This window comes from Heterodontus francisci, chromosome 24 (genome assembly GCF_036365525.1).
Source record: "Heterodontus francisci isolate sHetFra1 chromosome 24, sHetFra1.hap1, whole genome shotgun sequence".
Taxonomy (NCBI): domain Eukaryota; kingdom Metazoa; phylum Chordata; class Chondrichthyes; order Heterodontiformes; family Heterodontidae; genus Heterodontus; species Heterodontus francisci.
Genome location: NC_090394.1, coordinates 76,017,055 through 76,040,035, shown reverse-complemented (window position 1 = coordinate 76,040,035; position 22,981 = coordinate 76,017,055). Strand labels below are relative to the sequence as shown.

Genomic DNA, 22,981 nt, shown 5'->3' with positions numbered 1-22,981 from the left:
TTGTTGAGTATATTTAAAGCTAAGATAGACAGATCTTTGGTCTCTAAGGGAATCAAGGGATAAGGGGAGTAGGTGGGAAAGTGCAGTAGAGGCAGAAGATCAGCCATGATTGTATTGAATGGTGGAGCAGGCCCGAGGGGCTGAATGGTCTATTCCTGCTCCTATATCTTATGTTCTTAATGGGTGAGTATGGTCCAGATCAGCCAAGGGAGGGGAAGGGGATAGCAAGGTCACCTCAGACTGCATAGCCAAGATCACTGATTGATATGCAGTGAAATAAGACATGGTTAATCCATAGCAACACACAGTAGCAACAGGAAAAGCAGAGAAATGCATCAGAAGGCACCTTCCTTTGGTAAAAGCAATGGATACTTTTGTCAGAATTAAGAGCATGACTGTTACAGAGTGGAAAAGGCAATTCAGCCTGAAACTATACTCTGCAAAGGGCTGTCTGCAATTTGTACTATCGACAATAGCCCCAGTTTTCAGATGGAGGTGATTAAGCCATGGTTGAAACCTCTTGTGACAGAAGTGACGGTTTTCCACTGATGTAACTGAGTGAAAACTGGGAGATCTCATTCTAAATTTATGATCCACATTGCTCGGCCCTGACTGCTTGCATTCCATGGATAGCACTGGCACCAATCCCAGCAGTGCTCAGTCAAAGTGTTCAGTGAGGGTATTCAATAAATTCAAGGCCAGTAAATGTCCCTATAACCTTCAAATTCTTGCATTCAAAGTGGAATGATTCGTGCACCAGGATTGTCCAGCTCTTTTGTCTCTGTGAGTCATCACCCATCCATGTATAATGTTTCAGCTGAGGCTCAGTGAGTAACACTCTCTCCTCTAAGTCAGAAGGTCATGGGTTCAAGACTCACTTCAGAGATTTGAACACAAAATCCAGGCTGATACTCCAGAGGGAGTGCTGCAGTGTTTTGTAGTTGCTGCAATACAGGTGAGATATTAAACTTTAGACTCTGTCTAGCCTCTCAGGTAAATATAAGATATCCCTTGACAAAGCGGAACAGGGTAGTTCTTGATCAATATTTATCCCGCAACTAACATCACTAAAGCAGATTATCTGGTCATTATCACAATGCTGTTTTGGGACCTTGCTGTGTATAAATTAGCTGCAGTGTTTCCTAATTACAACAGTGACTAGACTTTAAAAGTAATTTAAAAGAAAAGGGCGGCGCAGTGGTTAGCACTGCAGCCTCACAGCTCCAGGGACCCGGGTTCGATTCTGGGTACTGCCTGTGTGGAGTTTGCAAGTTCTCCCTGTGTCTGCGTGGGTTTTCTCCGGGTGCTCCGGTTTCCTCCCACAAGCCAAAAGACTTGCAGGTTGATAGGTAAATTGGCCATTATAAATTGTCACTAGTATAGGTAGGTGGTAGGGAAATATAGGGACAGGTGGGGATGTTTGGTAGGAATATGGGATTAGTGTAGGATTAGTATAAATGGGTGGTTGATGGTCGGCACAGACTCGGTGGGCCGAAGGGCCTGTTTCAGTGCTGTATCTCTAATCTAATCTAAAAAAAAATCTAATCTAATTGACCGTGAAGCACTTTTGGAATGTCCTGAGGATGTGAAAGGGGCTATATCACTGCATGTTCTTTCTTCCTTCCTTCTTCAAGCTAGAGATACTAGCAAATTTTGGTGTTCTGATTTGTGAGACAGCAGCGCTCAGAACAGCTGATTCCAAACATGCAAAATTCAAACAAGAAAAAGCAGTAAATAATATATAAGTACAACATTGCAACAGTGACTACACTTCAAAAGTACTTCGAGCTCAAAATCTAGGCTGATACTCTAGCACAGTACTGAGGGAGTGCTGCACTGTGAAAATGCCGTCCTTTAGATAAGACGTTAAACTGAGGCCCCATCTGCCTTAGGTGGATATAAAAGATTCAATGACATTATTTCAAAAAAGAGCACCAGAGTTCTCACCAGATCCTGTGTCAATATTTATCCTTCAACACCTAAAACAGATTATCACATTACTGTTTGTGGGAGCTTGCTGAGTACAAATTGGCTGCAGTGTTTCCTGCATTATAACAGTGACTACACTTCAAAACTACTTCATTGGCCGTGAAACATTTGTGGTGTCTCGAGTTTGTGAATGATGCTATAGAAATAAGTCTTTCTTTCTTCCTACAAGTAGAGCTGGGCTGCCTGGGGTTTGCCAACTGGTTTTCCAGCTGGAGACGGCCTTTCAGTTGTAGTTCAGCTAACCTCTGCAGTGATGCTGCAGCTATTGAGTCATAGAAATGAAAGCACAAAGGCCATTCGCCCCTTTCACCTCGCCCTTTAACCAAAGCTCTCTTGTCTAAATCCTATTTTCCTGCATTTCCTCAAAATTGTTTACATTCTTTATAGGGGATCTTCTACACATACTGGCACACTGCTGGGACCCCATACCAATATTTGCACACACCTGAGGATCCCCTGCTAATATTAGCACATTCCTAGGGATCCCATATTGGCACACTCCTGGGGACCCCCTGCCAATATTGGTACACTCCTGGGGACCCCTGCCAATATTGGTACACTCCCGGGGATCCCATACAAACATTGGCACACTTCTGGACATGCCTGTTCTAAGCTCTAAAAGACAGTTTCAGCTGTCTAAAATAAACTTCCTCAGAGCACATAGAATACATTGTCCCAACAGGGATGGGTACATTCTGAAACACATGCAAATAAGGGAAGTATTTCACATGACATTTTTCTCAATCCATGTCCCTTAGCAACATCGGGTGCTAAAAACAGCAGTCCATTTCTGATGTCCAGAATTGGTGAAGCCAGGGTAGTGGGTTGCTTTTAAAATGTCTATGCCATTGATTGCGGGGCAGTTGAATACATGGATGTGGGGCAGGGATTGGAAAAGAAGTTGTGTTATATTTTCAGGATTTTTCTAATCTGATTATTGTGGCTCTCATGTGACTTAAGTGGGCATGTAATCACCAACAACTAGCCATTGAATGTCACCAAAAGAGTTAGCAGAAATTGTTTTACACAGCATGTTGTTAGAGTTTGGAATCCTTTACTAAAGAGAGTGGCTGGAATTTTTAAGAGAAAATTGGATCAGGGGAAGATAGAGAACTGTGGGAGAGACCAGGACAGTGAGATTGGACCAGCACAAGCAAAGAGCCAGCACTGTGTGACAGGCCAAATGGCCTCTTTCTATGCAGTAACTTTCAATGGGTCAGGAGTGCACCAAGAGCCCCTCAACTGGAAAATACCAGCCTCGATGTTTAGACTCACTGGTAAGAATAGCCACTTCCTTAAGCTACTATCGGGTCATTAGCAGCCAAGGAATCAGCATGATAGCTACAACAAGAAGGAAAGGGGAAGAAAAATACTTTAAAATAATTGAAAAAGGTAAAGAATTAGTCATACCGGCCCCCACCTTTCCCCCTGTCCCACACCTGTCTGTTGGATTTCAACTCGTTCATCCACCAGCTCCTATAAATCTCCCATAATAATAAGCCAGCAATTAATTAGTGGTGGGTGCTCATATTTAGCCTGGACCCACTTACATCATTACATTGTTGGAAGCATTACTTAGCTAGGTCTATCGAGCATTCCTGGCCAAAACTTGAAAGGTGTGTTTTACAATGAACATAACCACAAATGAGGCTCAAACAGGATGAGTTGAATGTGAGTAAAGCACTGGAGAAAGTGGTCAGTGCTGAGCATGTGTTCCTCCAGCCCCTACGGCTCAATCAACATTTGCTTCCAGAGTTGGGTGGAATTTTTCCAAACACCCAACCCATCTCCTTGGCCAAGAGGCCACACTATAGCTTGAGAGATCCAATTGCAGCCGAAAGAGGGCCTGTTGGTGGCGACATTTAAAATCAGACTTTCTATTGCATTGGCCTTTGTTCTTGAGTGTGAATGAAAATTAAACCCTGCAGATAACAGCTGTTCTTCCTTTTCTTCAACTTTCTCAGAGGTCAAAACACCAAAAGGCCCATGGGCCCACTCTTTTCTAGATTGCCAGGAAATGCCTTGGCTGCTTCCTTCCTGTTTACAGTATGGCCCTGTGTGAAAGCCCACACTTTACCCACCCCAACCTTTATACACCCACCTACACAAGAAACGTGTGCCATTTAATTACTGAGGCTTCAAGATCGGATCAGATGAAGAAAGCCTTTTGGGTTCCTACATTGCAACAGTGACTACTCTTCAAAAAGTACTTCATTAGCTGTCATGAAAGGCACTATTGAAATGCAAGTTTTACTTTATTGTGTTAAGAATCTCATGTACGACTGAAAGATCTTGATTTAAAACTGGGACAGTTTGCAATTCAGGTCCGGAGCTGTCTGGCATACAAGAAGCCAAGTGACAGGTGGAGTGGTGTCTTTAGCCAGGGATTTGACTGACATGTTCGTTGTAATTGGATATTGTCTTGTGGTCATTCCTTTACTGACCTAGGTTGTTGCACTTATTCAAGCTGCTTGCACTGTTGGCTGCTTCATAATTTCTTTGTAAGTACACACGAAAAGCCAAGGACCCAACGATATAGTGCACAGTTCTGGTGTAGTTGGACTACACTTAGAGCACTGTGAACAGTCCAATCTGCAAATTACAAAAAGAATATAGAGGCACTGGTGAAGTTGCAAAAAAGATTTACAAGGATGTAACCAGAACTGACCGGTTGCAACTATCGGAAGACTGAACAGTTTGGGGCTCTTTTCTGTAGCAAAGAGAAGGCTGAGGGGTGATCTGATTGAGGTCTTTAAAATCCTGAAGGGGTTTGATAGGGTGTACATAAAGAAGATGTTTCCATTTGTGGGAAGGGGTCCAAAATTAAAGGTCATAAATATAAGATCGGACTCCAGAAAAGAATGCGGAATCTGCTCCTGCTGCAGTCGATGGGGGTTGACGTCAAGGAGGATCTCCAAGAGGTGAAGAACCAGCAGGCCTCACTCTTTGCCGCAGAGGCCTCCAAAATCAACTTCCAGTACAGAGCAGGATGAGACATACTCGCATTTCTTCTTCCAAAAGGTACACAGAGTGAGCTCTGTGATCAGCAGCCTGAAGGAAGAGGACGGCTCAGTAACGTCATCGCAGTATGACATACTAAGGATTAGCAAATCCTTTTATGCTGGGCTGTACAACATGAAGCCTATGGACAGCACGGCCTCCCAGTCCTTCCTGTCCTCTGTCACGGAGGTCTTAGATGACAGAACGCGGGAGAGTCTGGACAAACCGCTAACTCTGGATGAGCTGACAAAGGCCATCACGTCCTTCAAGACGAGTAAAACTCCAGGAAGCGACGGCTTACCGGTTGAGTTGTATTCGGCTCTGTGGGACTGGATCGGTCCAGACCTGCTGGAAGTGTACAAGAGTATGCTTCTGGCCGGCAGCATGTCAGAATCAATGAGGAAAGTCATCATCACCCTCATCTACAAGCGGAAGGGGGAGAGGGCAGAAATCAGAAATTGACAGCCCATCTCACTGCTCAACGTACACCACAAAATTCTGTCCAAGGTCATCGCCAATCAGGTCAAGTCTGCTCTGGAGTTGTTGATTCACCCTGACCAAACCTGTACTGTACCTGGCAGCAAGATCTCCGAGAGCCTCGCGCTGCTCAGGGATATGATCGCCTATGTGCAGGACAGGGGGGTGGACACCTGCCTTATTAGCTTGGACCAGGAGAAGACCTTTGACAGAATATCGCACACCTACATGATCGATGCACTCTCCAAAATGGGGTTCGGGGAGAGAATCCGCAATTGGATCCAACTGCTCTACACAAACATCAGTAGCGTAGTCTCAATCAATGGGTGGGAATCAGAAAGTTTTGCAATCAAATCTGGAGTCACACAGGGCTGTCCTCTCTCCCCTGATTTGTTTGTTTGCTGTATCGAACCTTTTGCTGAGTCCATTAGGAAGGATGCGGGCATAAGAGAGGTGACAATCCCAGGCAGCGGAGGCACTCAGGTCAAAGCCTCCCTGTACATGGACGACGTCGCCGTCTTCTGCTCGGATCCGCAGTCAGTTCTCAGACTAATGAGCATCTGCGACCAGTTCTTTTTTTTAATTCATTCATGGGATGTGGGCATCACTATGCCAGCATTTATTACCCATCCCTAATTGCCCTTGAGAAGGTGGTGGTGAGCTGCCTTCTTGAACCGCTGCAGTCCATGTGAGGTAGGTACACCCACAGTGTTGTTAGGAAGGGAGTTCCAGGATTTTGACCAAGCAACAGTGAAGGAACGGTGATATAGTTCCAAGTCAAGACGGTGTGTGACTTGGACAGGAACTTGCAGGTGGTGGTGTTCCCATGCATCTGCTGCTCTTGTCCTTCAAGGTGGTAGAGGTTGCGGGTTTGGAAGGTGCTGTCTAAGGAGCCATGGTGCGTTGCTGCAGTGCATCTTGTAGATGGTACACACTGCTGCCACTGTGCGTCGGTGGTGGAGGGAGTGAATGTTTGTGGATGGTGTGCCAATCAAGCGGGCTGCTTTGTTCTGGATGTTGTCGAGCTTCTTGAGTGTTGTTGGAGCTGCACCCATCCAGGAAAGTGGAGAGTATTCCATCACACTCCTGACTTGTGCCTTGTAGATGGTGGACAGGCTTTGGGGAGTCAGGAGGTGAGTTACTCGAACTGGCCTGGGGAGCCAAAGTAAATCGCGACAAGAGCGAGGCCATGCTCTTTGGGAACTGGGCCGACCGATCCTTTGTTCCCTTCACCATCAGGTCAGACTACCTGAAGGTGCTGGGGATATGGTTCAGAGGGGCCGGGGCATGCACCAAAAACTGGAAGGAGCGTAAAGCCATGGCAAATCATAAACTGAGCCTGTGGGAGCAGCGTTCTCCATTGCGAGTAAGAACCTGGTCATCAGGTGCGAGGCGCTCACGTTGTTACCGTACATGGTGCAGGTCTGGCCCTTACCCCACTCCTGAGCCATGGCGGTCACCCAAACCATCTTCCTCTTTATCTGGAGATCGAAAATGGACCGTGTCCGTAAGGACATGATGTTCAAACCTCTCGATTAAGGGGGAAAAAACCATCATCCTGATGGCCACCTTTGTGTGCGGCTGCATCAAGCTGTGTGTAGAACCCCAGTAAGCAAACACCAAGTGTCACTGCATGCTGAGATTCTATCTATCGCCGGTATTGCAAAGGATGAGTCTGGCCACATTGCCGCAGAACGCTCCATTCTGTTGGACCATGCCGTACCACCTATCCTTCATGGAAAAACACCTTTGACCACAAATCCATCAGGCAAATGATCTGCACGGAATGTCCTCAAGGCCCTACAGCAAAAGAGATGGTGAATCCTGTCAGATGGTTGCCCGAGCAGACTGTCAAAGTCATTTGGCAGAATGCCCTATCACCAGAACTTTCAAACAAGCACCAAGACGTAGCTTGGCTGTTAGTGAGAAGGACCTTCCAGTCAGATCCTTCCTGTATGCCCGGAGTTTCACTGCCTCCGCACGCTGCCCTAGAGGTGGTTGTGGTGGGGAAGAGACCATTGTCCACCTGCTTCTGGAATGTGCCTTTGCAAAGCAAGTGTGGAAAGAGATGCAATGGTTTCTGTCGAGATTCATCCCGAGCAGCTCTGTAGCACATTCTATGATTCTATAAAAGGGTATGGGGCGAAAGAGGGAACAGGTTACTGAGTTGGATGATCAGCCATGATCATAATGAATGGCGGAGTAGGTTTGAAGGGCCGAATGGCCTACACCTGCTCCTATGTTCAATGAGCACAGAACTCTGTGCTCTATGGGCTGTTCCCAGGAACGCATACCGAGATAAACATCATCTGCTGCTGGAGGACCATCAACTCGGTGAAAGACGCTCTTTGGTTGGCCCAAAACTTACTGGTGTTCCAAAAGAGTTGTCCACGACCGAGTGTTGCAGACTGGCACATTCCAAGGTCCAGGACTACGTGCTGAGGGATGCACTAAAGCTTGGGGCAGCTGCCACAAAGGCTCAATGGGGAAAGACCACTGTGTAAGGTCCTCCCACCATAGTATACCGAGGGGCTGGAACCTGTGTAAAATCCTTCGGGCTGTATGCACCAAAATATTGCATGTAAACTGGAATTGCAAGGAAACTCACTTTCTGCATCAAAGGAAACGGAGTTCTTTTGCACTTTCTGGAATGTCAATTTGGAACTGTTTTGTCATGTATTTTTTATGAATAAAGTATACTTATGGAACAAAAATAGTTCCATTAAGGAATTCAGGAGAAACTTCTTTATTCAGAGAGTGGTGAGAACATGGAATTCGCTACCACCTGGCATTGTTGAGGCTATTAGAATTCCCGGGGAAGCTAGATAAGCACATGAGGGAGAAAGGAATAGAAGGATATGTTGACCAGGTTAGATGAAGTAGGATGGAAGGAGGCTCATGTGGAGCATAAACACTGGCATGGACCAGTAATGGCTAAATGGACTGTTTCTATGCTGTGCTTTTTATGTAACTCTGTGTTTAAAATAAATTGCTCCAATAATGGACACAGCTGATCAACCACATCCACCTGTTACTCAAAATTCTGAGGAATGTAATTAACTATAAATAGAGATTCACACCAGCTGCTTCACAGTTGCATTTAGCTCCAGTTCCTGAACGATTAAGGCGCATGAGCAAGATATCCTGAGATTGTTAGACTTAAGTCACACATAGTCGACAGTTGGACATTTTTCATAAATTATATCATTTCATTTACAAATAACCAACTTCCTTCTACATTTTATTACTCTGTTTCCTTCTGGTTCCTTCTCCTCAAAATGTTGACTCGTCTCTGGGATCTGGTCCCCCATTCAGTACCTTGCCCCAGGGCTATCTCATCACTCATGTAACTCACCCTTCCGTATCTCACCCCCTCGAGTACCTCATCTCTGCGGTACTTGACTCATCTCGCATTTTATCCAAGTGCCTTGTTCTTCACACACCTCAACTGTCCAAGAACTCATCCCTCAGGTCGCTTGTCCCTCTAGTCCCTCGCCCTTTCAGTTCCAGTCCCTCATCTCTGCTCTCTACCCCTATGCTCTTTCTGACTCCTCTGGTTCTTCACCCCTCCAGTCTGTCTCGCCCCTTCACTCACACCCCCTTCTACTCTCTTGCCCCTCCAGTTCCATGCGGTTCCAGTACTTGCCCAAGAGGTCACTCTTTATGAGTGAAATAACACAGAAAATCTTCACAGGAATTCAACGTTGGAGTCATCACAGCTGAACCTGATTCTGTCCTGATCTCCACACAGACAGACACGCATGTACAGATCTGCACACTAAGATGTCTTGGAATGATTTCTACACAGCATTAGCAAAAATAGGCAAGAACTTTAATAAACCATTTATAGCTCGAGGGTCTGAGCTGTAAATAGTCGGGTTCACTAGAAATCAGTAGTGCCTGTACAACTTGGCATCAAGTGATCGTGTCAGATTATTGTCGGATTGTAACATAAGATTGCAATATGACATAAAAAGGAGGTAGCCTTTGATCCTGCAGTGACATAAGCACGATTATGTTCCATGTGATGTGGAGTAATTATCTGGGGATGCTGGAATGTGTTAATCATTGCAGTATGGACTAGGTTCCAGTTTTCAACACTGGTCTCAGTGGTGTCCCTAGATGGCATATTGCCAAGGTGTAGTTGGAATTAGAAGCAAACAAGGAGCAACAGAAGTGCCATCTGTGGTCATACTTGACCAGTTTTTATTGTAATGCCCTAGCATTCCATTCACAGTGCAAACATTTCACCCTTGGTGAGCAAAAAAAGTCAACAAAATAAATGGCCCATCTCTTGATCACTCATCTGTCCAATATCTACAAGGCAAGAACTTGATAGAATATGTGCCTGAATGGGGGCAGCTGCAAGAACACTCAAGAAGCTCAATATTGTCCAGGACGGAGCAGGTCACTTGATGGTTTCCCCCTGCTCCTGGACTCAATATCCATCCGCTCCATCACCGGCACACTGTGGCTGCCAAATATGGGATCTACAGAATGCATTGCAGCAGCTGATTCCTGGAATGAAGGGGTGTCTTATGAGAAAAAGTTGAGCAGGAAGGGCCTATACTCATTGGAGTTTAGAAGAATGAGAGGTGATCTTATTGAAACATATGATTCCGAGGGGGCTTGGCAGGCCAAATGCTGAGAGGATGTTTCCCCTTGTGGGGGTAGCTAGAACTGGGGGCATAGTTTCAAAATAAGGATCTCCCTTTGAAGATGGAGATAAGGAGCAATTTCTTCTCTCAGAGGGTCGTTAATCTTTGGAATTCTCCTCCCCAGAGAGCAGTGGAGGCTGGGTCATTGAATATAGTCAAGGCTGAGTTAAACAGATTTTTGATCTACAAGGGAGTCCAGGGTATAGGGGGCAGACAGGAAAGTGGAGTTAAAGCCACAATCAGATCAGCCATGATTTTACTGAATGGGGAGCAGGCTCAAGGGGCCAAATGGCCTACTCCTGCTCCTATTTCCTATGTTACTTTAACAGCACCTCCCTCCTCTGCGACCTCTACCACTGAGAAGCATAACAGCAGAAATGTCATGGGGACACGATTGCCTCCAAGTCATATACTATCCTGACTTGGAAATATATTGTCATTCCTTCATCATCATGGTTCAATATTCTGGAACTCCCGATCTAACCGCACTGTAGAAGTACCATCATCACACGGACTGCAGTGATTCAAGGAGGAGGCCCATCACCACCCTCTCAAGGGAAACTAGTGATGGGCAGTCTTACTCACATTAGGCACATTTGGATAACAAGGAAAACCCAAGCAATAGAAAGGTGCTTGCCTAATCCCAGTTGCAGTCTGGACATTTGAATGTTTGTGCAAACTAAACCCAGAGCTCCCCCTGCTGGCTGCATATCAGCAAGACAATGATCTAAGTGGGAGAAAGGGAACTCCAGTTTTAAGTCAATTTAATTTTCAGAAATCTCCAGAAAGCGCAGTAAAGATTGGACTGTCTCTGAACCAGGCACGTTACAGCTCCAAAACTAAAGGTAAAATATATATAAACCAAGGAACATTTAAAAGTGAATCTGACTGCAGGATCTAGTCTCAGAGCTTTTTTGCTGTCTTCAGTCAATTTTATCTCCTCCTTGTTAAATGGATTTATTTTACTTGTTTTTGTGGCCTCTTATTAGATTAATGACCCTCTGAAAGAAGAATTATTTCATCTTTTTTTTCTCTTTTCATCAACAATCATTGAACTTTAGAAATATTTCTCTGTGTGAAGCATTATAAGATGTTTTGATGTGACAATACGCTGTACATCAGTATAATTATTATTAAATTTGGATGCTGTACTTTCTATTAATTGGTTTCTTAAATCTCCACTGCGGTCTAGGGTTAGGTACATGTCAAAGATTCCCTTCCATACTGTATAATAAAGATATATTCCATCACGGTCCCTCCCATTTACCAATGGTAAAGGTCAAGCTTGAGGTGACAAAAAATCATCAGCTCAGTCTCTGGTTCAGGTTGGTGGATGTGGCACCTTTAGATGGATTATAAGAAGAAGTGTGGGAGGGGGCTGAGTAATACAGACACTTATCACTGGTTTTTCAATTTTCTCACCAGGGCTCAAATCCATCCGAGACCAACAGGATGAAAGTATCCTCTGTTTTGTGGCTTTAAATGATTGTATGTGAAATGGGTTTGGCATTCTCGGCCCAATTCTAAGTGGGTATAGGCCTTGGAGAACAACTATCCTTGATTCAGCACGAATCTCATTCAGAGAGGCCTAAGAATGGTGAGTGTGCCAAATGGACAAAACAGATGTCACACTGGAGCAGTAGAGGCTGCTGGTTCAAGAGTGATATGCAGCCCATATTTGAACATGAAACCAGCTGACTCACATCCATGTAACAACAGCAGAGGATTACAGAAAAACCATACATCTTTAAATGTAGGGGAAATAAAAGTCTGGTTCATGAAATTTAAGTGAAGTTTTGAATACAGTGTGTTCACCCTTAAAGAGTAGTTCTATCAGTTAAAACGGGAGTCCTCTCTATTTAAAGTGCTGCACCATAATTGCTTGAAAACAAATATAGTTGTAATTTTTTTTTATTCGTTCGTGGGATGTGGGCGTTGCTGCCTACGCCAGCATTTATTGCCCATCCCTAATTGCCCTTGAGAAGGTGGTGGTGAGCTGCCTTCTTGAACCACTGCAGTCCTTGGGGTGTAGTTACACCAACAGGGCTGTTAGGAAGGGAGTTCCAGGATTATGACCCAGTGACAGTGAAGGAACGGCGATATAGTTCCAAGTCAGGATGGTGTGTGGCTTGGAGGGGAACTTGCAGGTGGTGCTGTTCCCATGCCCTTGTCCTTCTAGCTGGTAGAGGTCGTGGGTTTGGAAGGTGCTGTCGAAGGAGCCTCGGTGAGTTGCTGCAGTGCATCTTGTAGGTGGTACACACATCTGCCACTGTGTGTCGGTGGTGAAGGGAGTGGATGTTGAAGGTGGTGGATGGGTTGTCAATCAAGCGCACTGCTTTGTCCTGGATGGATCTCAGCTTCTTGAGTGTTGTTAGAGCTGCACCCATTCAGGCAAGAGGAGAGTATTCCATCACACTCCTGATTTGTGCCTTGTAGATGGTGGACAGGCATTGGGGAGACAGGAGGTGAGTTACTCACCGCAGGATTCCTAGCCTCTGACCTGCTCTTGTATTTACAGTATTTATGTGGCTGGTCCAGTTCGTTTCTGGTCAATGGTAACCCCCAGGATGTTGATAGTGGGGGTTTCAGCGATGGTAATGCATTAAACATCAAAGGAAGATGGTTAGATTCTCTCGTTTGCGATGGTCGTTGCAAGTCTTATGAAGAGACCAGTTAGTTCCCTAAGGTTCTCGTACGTGGCTTCCATCTTTAGTCCCTGTATCCAACGATCAAAATTAATTTGCTTTATCCTCTCAAATTCTATATAAGTCTGTCCAGACAATCTCCAGAGGTTCCGAAATTTCTGTCTGTACGCACTTGTATGGCGTGAATGTTACTTGCCACTTATCAACCCAAGCCTAGATGTTGTCCATGTCTTGCTGCATCTGGACACGGACTGCTTCAGTATCTGAAGAGACGCAAATGGTGCTGAACATTGTGCAATCATCACCGAACATCCCCACTTCTGACCTTATGATGGAGGGAAGGTCATTGATGAAGCAGCTGAAGATGGTTGGGCATAGGACATTACCCTGAGGAACTCCTACAGTGATGTCCTGGGACTGAGATGATTGGCCTCGAACAACCACAACTACCTTCATTTCTTCTAGGTATGACTCCAGTTAGCGGAGAGTTTTTCCACTGATTCCCGTTGACTCCATTTTTGCAAGGGCTCCTTGATGCCATACTTGGTCAAATGCTGCCTTGATGTCGAGATCGGTCACTCTCACCTCACCTCTAGAGTTCAGCTCTTTGGTCCATGTTTTGGACCAAGGCTCTAATGAGGTCAGGAGCTGAGTGGCCATGGCGGAAACCAAACAGAGCATCAGTGAGCAGGTTATTGCTGAGCAAGTGCCACTTGATAGCACTGTTGACAACCCCTTCCATCACTTTGCTGATGATCAAGAGTAGACTGACAGGACGGTAATTGGCCGGGTTGGATTCATCTTGCTTTTTGTGGACAGGTCATACCTGGGCAATTTTCCACATCGCCGGAGAGATACCAGTGTTGTAGCTGTACTGGAACAGCTTGGCTAGGGGCGCAGCATGTTCTGGAGCACAGGTCTTCAGTACTATTGCCAGAATGTTGTTAGGGCCCATAGCCTTTGCAGTATCCAGTGCCTTCAGTCGTTTCTTAATATCACATGGAGTGAATTGGATTGGCTGAAGACTGGCATCTGTGATGCTGGGGACCTCAGGAGGAGGCCGAGATGGATCATCCACTCAGCACTTCTGGCTGAAGATGGATGCAAATGCTTCAGCCTTGTGTTTAACACTGATGTGCTGGGTTCTCCCATCATTGAGGATGGGGATATTTGTGGAGCCACCTCCTCCAGTTAGTTGTTTAATTGTCCATCACCATTCACAACTGGACCTGGCAGGACTGCAGAGCTTAGATCTGATCCGATCGTGGGATCGCTTAGCTCTGTCAATTGCATGCTGCTTCTGCTGTTTGGCATGCAAGTAGTCCTGTGTTGTAGCTACACCAGGCTGACACCTCATTTTGAGGTATGTCTGGTGCTGCTCCTGGAATGCCCTCCCGCACTCTTCATTGAACCAGGGTTGGTCCCCAGGCTTGATGGTAATGGTAGAGTGGGGGATATGCTGGTCCATGAGGTTAGAGATTGTGGTTGAATACAATTCTGCTGCTGCTGATGGCCCACAGCGCTTCATGGATGCCCAGTTTTGAGTTGCTAGATTTGTTCAAAATCTATCCCATTTAGCACGGTGGTCATGCCACACAACACGATGAACAGTATCTTCAATGTGAAGACGTATGTGTTTTCTCGGAGGCACACCGATTTTTTAAAAATGGGAGGACAAGTTGATGAAATGGTTTAAAGAATATCCTATTGGATTCTTGATTTTATAATTAGGGAAATGGAGCAGCAACTCAAAGAGGCTTTGCTAAGGCTGTACAAATCATTGATTAAGCCATGGTTATAAATTGTATTCAGTTTTAGAAGCCTTACTTTTGGAAGAATGTCAAGTCCAGGGAGAGGATGCAGAAGAGATTCACGAACATTATACCACGGATAAAAGGCTTTAATTATGAGGAGAGACCAGAGAAACTGAGCTTTTTTCATTGGAACAGAGAAGGACAAAAGGGGACCTGAGAGAACTGCTTAATATTACGAAAGCAATTTGATAAAGTAAATCAGGAATAACTACTTCCATTGGTCAACGACTCAATAACCAGAAAGGCATCCTCAAAAGGGCAAATGGAGAGATTTGGAAAGTTTTCTTTACATAGCGTGTTACATCATGGAAGCCCGACCAGAAACAGTGAGAAGCAAAATCTGTGATAACTTTTAATAGGGATGTAAATAATTATTTGAAAAATAAATTCAAAAGGGAAAAGATCAAGTGGATAACTCTTTCCAATTGGCTGAATGGCCTCTTTCTGTGCTGTAGGATTCTATGATCCTGTATTGGCCTTTTTGTGATTTGAACTTGACTCTATTTTGATTCTCCGCCTCCCCACTGGGTGCGGATTGTTGCCTGGTACAGTTCAATGGAACATAGGAACAAGAGTAGGCCATTCAGTCCCTCAAGCCTTTTTCAGTGGCTGTGAGGCACCCAACCCATTCATAACAAAAGTCCACCCTGGCTATCACAAGGACAGATGACTCATGACTTTGACCCCAAAGGTTACTGACTGGAGGTCACAGCTTCCCCCCCACCCCACCCCACCACCCCCCACCAGGTTAATACACAATATTTCACATTCCCATCAGGAAGCCATGTTCATGAGGGAAAGAGCCACAACATTGAACCTGATTCTTCGACCCATGCATGGCTCCTCATTGAGAGAAAGGGATTATGAAATTGCCCTTACAATTCCAGATAATGACACCTTCTGGGGTGAGAGCTCCACAGGCAGGGAGAAGGTATATGGTAAGTTCTGCCTATGATAATATTGATTTGATTACAAAATGGCCAACTTGGAAGGGGCTGATAATGGTGTCCAGCCAGGTTGTATGTTGGAGGTTGGCCGTGCCCTCGTTTCTCCAAGCCGTCCTCACTCATGATGCAAGGCCAGCTCTTTTAAATAAACTACCAGCACCAGCAGTTCTTAAAGAGCTGCTGACAACCTCAATAACTGTGGCATGCTTTGTTATTTTAAAAATGGCTTGCAGAAAAAAAAGGCCCATTTCACAGATGTGAGGTTGAGGCCAAAGGGCAGGATGTTCAGCAATGAAGTGCTAATTGACAGAGGGGTCCATCCAACAATGCAGACCTGCCATTTTGTTTGTAGGCTCTTATTGAAACGTCTGTTTTAAATGGGCAGCTCCAGGTGAATTACAGGGTTTTCCCCCATTAATGAGTCTTGTACATAAGGCATGAAGGCATCAACAGCACTTGGAACCTCCAATAGAGTCATACGAACATACGAATTAGGAGCAGGACTTGGCCCCTCAAGCCTGCTTCGCCATTCAGCAAGATCATGCTGATCTGATTGTAATCTCAACTCCACATTCCCGCCTACCTCCAATAACCTTTCACCCCCTTGCTTATCAAGAATCTATCTACCTTTGCCTTAAAAATATTCAAAGACTCTGCTTCCACCGCCTTTTGAGGAAGAGAATTCCAAAGACTCACGATCCTCTGAGAGAAAAAATTTCTCCTCATCTCTGTCTTAAATGGGCGACCCCTTATTTTTAAACAGTGACCCCTCGATATAGATTCTCCCACAAGAGGAAACATCCTTTCCACATCCACCCTGTCAAGAACCCTCAGCATCTTATATGTTTCAATCAAGTCGCCTCTTACTCTTCTAAACTCCAGCAGATACAAGCCTAGACTGTCCAACCTTTCCTCATAAGACAACCCGCCCATTCAGGTATTAGTCTAGTAAACCTTCTCTGAACTGCTTCCAATGCATTTACATCCTTCCTTAAATAAGGAGATGATTATTGTACACAGTACTCCAAATGTGGTCTCACCAATGCCCTGTGTAGCTGAAGCATAACCTCCCTACTTTTGTATTCAATTCCCCTCGCAATAAACGATAATATTCTATTAGCTTTCCTAATTACTTGCTGTACCTGCATACTAACCTTTTGTGATTCATGCACGAGGACACCCAGATCCATCTGCATCTCAGAGCTCTGCAATCTCTCACCATTTAGATAATATATTTCTTTGTTATTCTTCCTGCCAAAATGGACAATTTCACATTTTCCCACATTATTCTCCATTTGCCAGATCTTTTCCCACTCACTTAACCAATCTATATCCCTTTGTAGCCTTCTTATGTCCTCTTCACAACTTACTTTCCTACCTATCTTTGTGTCATCAGCAAACTTAGCAACCATACCTTTGGTCCCTTCATCCAAGTCATTTATATAAATTGTAAAAAGTTGAGGCCCCAGCACAGATCCCTGTGGCACACCACTCGTTACATCTTGCCAACCAGAAAATGACCTATTTATGCCTACTCTCTGCTTCTTGTTAGCTAGCCAATCTTCTATCTAGGCCAATATGTTACCCCCTACACCAAGAGCTTTTATTTTCCGCAATAACCTTTGATGTGGCACCTTATCAAATGCCTTCTGGAAATCTAAGTACAATATATCCACCGGTTCCCCTTTATCCACAGCACATGTTCTTCTTCAAAGAACTCCAATAAATTGGTTAAACATGATTTCCCTTTCACAAAACCATGTTGACTCTGCCTCATTACCTTGAATTTTTCTAAGTGCCCTGCTATGATGTCTTTAATAATAGCTTATAACATTTTCCCTATGACAGATGTTAAGCTAACTGGCCTTTAGTTTCCTGCTTTCTGTCTCCCTTTTTGAATAAAGGAGTTATATGCGCTATTTTCCAATCTAATGTAACCTTCCTCGAATCTAAGGAATTTTGGAAAATTAAAACTGACGCATCAACTATCTCACTAGCCACTTCCTTTAAGACCACAAGATGAAGTCCATCAGGACCCAGGGACCTGTCAGCCCGCAGCTCCAACAATCCACTTCCCTGGTGATTGTAATTTTCTTGAGTTCCTCCCTCCCTTCCATTTCCTGATTTACAGCTATTTCAGGGATGTTACTTGTACGCTCTATGGTGAAGACAGATGCAAAATACCTGTTCAATTCATCTGCCATCTCCTTATTTTCCCTTATTAATTCCCCAGGCTCACTTTCTATAGGACCTGCACTCACATTGTTAACTCTTTTCTGTTTTAAATATCTATAGAAACTCTTACTATTTGTTTTTATATTTCTAGCCAGTTTTTTCTCGTACTCTAATTTTTCCCTCCTTATTAATCTTTTAGTCATTCTTTGCTGCTTTTTATATTCTGTCCAATTTTCAGACCTTCCACCCATCTTTGCGCAATTATATGCTTTTTCTTTAAGTTTGATACTATCTTTAACTTGTTTAGGTAACTACGGATAGTGGGTCCTCCCCTTGGAATTTTTCTTTCTCGTTGGAATTTATCTATTCTGTGTATTCTGAAATATTTCCTTAAATGTCTGCCACTGCATGTCTATTGATCTATCCTTAATCTACTTTGCCAGTTTGCTTTTGCTAGCTCTGCTTTCATGCCCTCATAATTGCCCTTATTTAAGTTTAAAACATTAGGCTTGGACCCACTCCACTCCCTCAAACTGAATGTATATTCAATCATATTAAGATCACTGCTGCCTAGGGGCGCCTTCACAATGAGATCATTAATTACTCCTATCTCGTTGCACAATACCAGGTCTAGTATAGCCTGCTCTCTGCTTGGCTCTAAGAAATGATCCCATAAACCTTCTATGAACTCCTCATCTAGGCTAACTTTGCTCCTCTGATTTTTCCAGTCTATACATAGATTAAAATCCCCCATGATTATCGTGGTACCTTTCTGACAAGCATCCGTTATTTCCTCCTTTATATCCCGTCCTACCATATGGTTACTGTTAGGAGGCCTGTATACCACTCCCACAAGTGACTTCTTGCCTTTATCATTTCTCATCTCTACCCAAACTGCTTCTACATCCTAGTTTCCTTAGGTCATCCCTCACTATTGTGCTAATACCATCTGTAATTAACAGAGCCACCCCTCCACATTTTCCTAGCTTCTTGGCCTTGCTAAATGTCATGTACCCTTGGATATTCAGGTCCCAATCTATGTCATCCTGCAGCCATGTCTCTGTAATGGCTATCAGATCGTACTTATTTATTTCTAATTGCGCTACAGTTCATCTGTTTTGTTTTGAAGGCTCCATGCATTCAGATACAAAGCCTTTAGTTTTGTCTTTTTATTATTTTTGTAACCTCTATCCTTGTCTGCTGATTTACTCTTGGATTTATAATCACTGTCCCTTCCTGTCATGATCTGTTTATCTTTTCCCATATTAATACCTGTCTCTCTGGCCTTGTCTCTACTCTTTGATTTACCACATCTTCCCAAATTTGATCCCTTGACCCCACTATTTAGTTTAATCCTCTCTACTTCCCTATTATGCAGCTCGTTAGAACACTGGTCCCAGCACGGTTCAGGTGTAGACCATCTCAATGGTACAGCCCCCACTTTCCCTAGTACTGGTGCCAGTGCCCCACGAACTGAAACCCACTTCTACCACACCAGTCTTTGAGCCACGCATTAATTTCTCTAATATTATTTGTCTTACTCCAGATTGCACGTGGCTCAGGTGATAATCCAGAGATTATTACCTTTGAGGCTCTGCTTCTTAATTTGGTGCCTAGCTCCTCATACTAACTATGCAGAACTTCTTTCCTTGTCCTGCCTAGGTCGTTGGTACCTACATGGACCACGACGACTGGATCCTCCCCTTCCCCCTGTAAGTTCCTCTCCAATCCTGAGCAGATGTCCCGAACTATGGCACCAGGCAGGCAACACAACCTTCTGGACTCTCGCTGTTTGCTGCAGAGAATAGTGTCAATCCCCCTCACTACTAGTACTATATTCTTTTTTGCTCCCCCCGCTTAAACGGCTTCCTATACCATGGTGCCATGGTCAGTCTGCTCGTCCACACTACAGCCCTCGCTCTTGTCCATTCAAGCTGCAAGAACCTCGAACTTGTTGCTCAATTTGCAAGGCCTGAGGCTCCTCCCCTCCCACCTTTTCAGTCCTCTTACCTGCCTCACTCAGTCACATTTTCCTGTCCCTGACCACTGACCATAACAGATGACCCTATCCTGAGGGGTGTGACATCCTTCTGAAACAAAAAGTCCAGGTAACTTTCCATCTTCCCAATGGATTGCAGTGTCTGCAGCTCGGCCTCCAGCTCAATGACTCTGAGCCGAAGCTCCTCAAGCTGCAGACACTATAAATGTAGTTGCCATGGATTGCTGTGGCATCCAGGAGCTCCCACAAACTGCAGCCTCGACACATCACCTTTCCTGCCATATTTATTGTGTTAATGTAATTAAATTTTTTTTTTCTTAATTAATTTATAGTTCTCCTCTTTACCAAAGTACCCCACTTACCAAACTCCCTTCTTCACACTCTGTGCCCACCAGAAGCACTCAGTACAGACAAGCAGCACTGAGGGTCCCCTGAATTTATAAACTCTGAAAACAATGATGTGTCATCTTTGCTGGAGCTCAGAAACCAGTTTAAGCTAGCTACCTAATTAACTAGCTACAGCTACTGTCAGAGATCTTGTATACCCCTGTTTAAAACTGCAAGAAACTTGGTGCGCTGTACACACCAGGGACTAAGTAGGCCTTAGGCTTCAACACATAGTACAAGGCAGTAATTGCACACTTTCATAACAAGTACTGATTTTTATTTTGTTTTGTTAATTCATTTCAAAATGTTTGCTACCTTAGCCATTTGGCTCCCAGTCTGTTGGTCCTCTGCAGCTTTAGAATTCCAAAGCCACCAATCTTACTTCAAAGACTTGAACATAATCCAGGCCGACAGTCCCAGTGCAGTACTAAAGGAGTGCTACACTGACGAAGGGACAGTACTTCGGGAGCACTGCACTGTTGGAGGTGCTGTCTTTCAGGTGAGACGTTAATCTGAGGCCCTGTTTGCCCTCTCAGATGGACATAAAAGATCCCTATTTAAAGAAGGGCAAGGGATTTTTCCCCTTTGTCCTGGCTAATATTTATTCCTCAACCAACATTACTAAAACAGATTATCTGGTCATTTATCACAATGCTATTTATGGGAGCTTGCTGTGCACAAATTGGCTGCCGCGTTTCCTACATTACAATGGTGACTACACTTCAAAAGTACTTCAATGGCTGTAAAGAGTTTTGGGACATCCTGAGACCACGAAAGGCGCTATAGAAATGCAAGTTCTTTTTTTCTTTCTTATAAGCCAGACATGTTGTATGATAGTTAGTCTGTGGTGTTATCTGGTGAAACCAGGCAATTGAATGAAGCAGGTGTTGGGGATTTGGGACTTCTAACACCAACACAATCCAGCAACTCCCAAGATCATTTCATACAGAAGAAAAAGAGTTAATGGCTAAAAGCTGGAAATCCTAAAGGGAGAGTCCCATAGTCACCTGGTCTGGTGAAGATGGCTATGTCTCAACTGGTCGAGGGGAACACACTGGATTCTGTTGTTTAAAACATTTCAGTTCTTTTGAAAAATAAAAGATGTCCTTAAATGGTCAGGAAGATGGGATAAATCTGTGTGACAGCATACAGAGCCAACAACTGCTGCTGGCAGGGTCAGGCGATCGGCCAGGGCTGGTGTCCAGTTACAAAGCCATTTCCATACTTAGTTCCTTTACACTAACCCAGAATACTCGGACATGAGACACAGCAGAATTACTAGATCAAATTAACCCAAGGGCGCACAAGGGTAACTCGAACAGCCTCCTCCCACTCATTCCCCCCCAAAAAAATTTATATTTACTGCAGGATAGTATAAATAAAAAGGGCCCTTTTTAAGTTCCACTCAGTATGTTCAGTCACCCTGCTCAATCTTTCATTTTCTGCTTTTACAAACTCTCCCGTCACGGTTTTGCAGCCTGGCACCATTTACTTAAGCAGGGTGGGGGGACCCAAAAAAAAGCTTTTAATTCCCAAACCTTTGAGCTCTGGCTGCAATACCAAGCTGAACTGTAAAGATTTCAGCACCTACCCAACTCAAAATGTGTTTTTACAGAACCAGTTACTTGCTGACTAATAGTTCCCGTTGCTGCTCTTCACTCTGCTGGTTAGCCTCTGAATCCAGATTCTTCATTGAAGTGAACTTTAAAGTTGCTAGTTTACAGATACCATGACATTGAGCCACAATGCAAAATAAAAAAAGCTTGGGTAATGCTGTCAACCTACCAACAAGTTAAAAAGAGGGACTTACCTGCCGTCACAAAGACCAGCAGAGAGAGGAAGATACTGAATGAGACCAGTCCCTTCATTTTGATTGTCAGAAGCAACCTGCCAGCGAGCAGTAATATATAGGGGAGAAGGTCAGAGGTTAGAGGGTAACCTTAAAAGGAGGAATCAAAGGTCAGGAGTCCATGGTGACAATTGCATTCAGTAGGAGATATTGACCAACATCAGCTGTTGTTTTATGTTCTTTGCACTGTGCACAAGAGAGCGCTGGAATGTTTGATTGTGAAGGTTTAATAATAAAACTATCCTTTATATCCTACAGCTTCAGTTATCAGAACTCAGATATGATACTTCCATCTTAGTGTGTAACGTGGTCTATCTAAGATTTTAACAGCCATGTTACTTTAAACACCTTCTTTAAAACAGTGGACAAGAGAACATCCCAAGCAACACATTTGTGCAAGATCACAATTTCCACATAATTTTGCTCATATGAAATATTTTAATATATTGAAAAATTAAATATCTGCGACTTTGTTAGATTTTCAACTGCCTTTATTTGTCTCTTCTGTCTTTCACTGTACAGCAGGCTTTAACCTGAAATATAGATTCTGAGATAGGCATGGTCCAAGTCTGACTGCTGTCTGCTCTACTGGGGTCACTGTCATCTCTTCTCTTTCTCTCCTTCTGGCTTTCTTTCCCAGCCTCTCTCCAGCATCTGGTCTCTGTTTTTCTCGCTGAATATGTCTTGTTCTGTTTCTATTTCTTTCTCTTTCTTTAACTCCCTATCTCTTCTCAGTCTCTATCAGGTGGTTTATATATGGAATGAAGGTTACCCGAGAGTGAGTTACAGGCTGGAATCTAACTGATGGGTTCGGGGGATTTATATATAGAATAGCAGATGCCCGGAAGTGAGGAAAAGTGGAGAAACTATCAAAGCACTGTGATGGCCCAGTAGGAAAAGATATTGTTTAGTTTAGTGATACAGCACTGAAACAGGCCCTTCGGCCCACCGAGTCTGTGCCAACCATCAACCACCCATTTATACTAATCCTACACTAACCCCATATCCCTACCTGTCCCTATATTTCCCTACCACCTACCT

General features: G+C 44.2%; 1 protein-coding gene across 1 annotated transcript in view; it reads right to left on the bottom strand.

The window, feature by feature from the left end:
- Window positions 1–21,965, bottom strand: part of srl (sarcalumenin) — a 68,216-nt gene extending 46,251 nt beyond the window's left edge. The window contains exon 1 of the mRNA XM_068056668.1: window positions 21,902–21,965. Within this exon, the coding sequence (XP_067912769.1) occupies window positions 21,902–21,959 (58 nt within the window). The 5' untranslated portion in view covers window positions 21,960–21,965. The remainder of the gene's footprint in view (window positions 1–21,901) is intronic.
- Window positions 21,966–22,981: the final 1,016 nt, after the last annotated feature.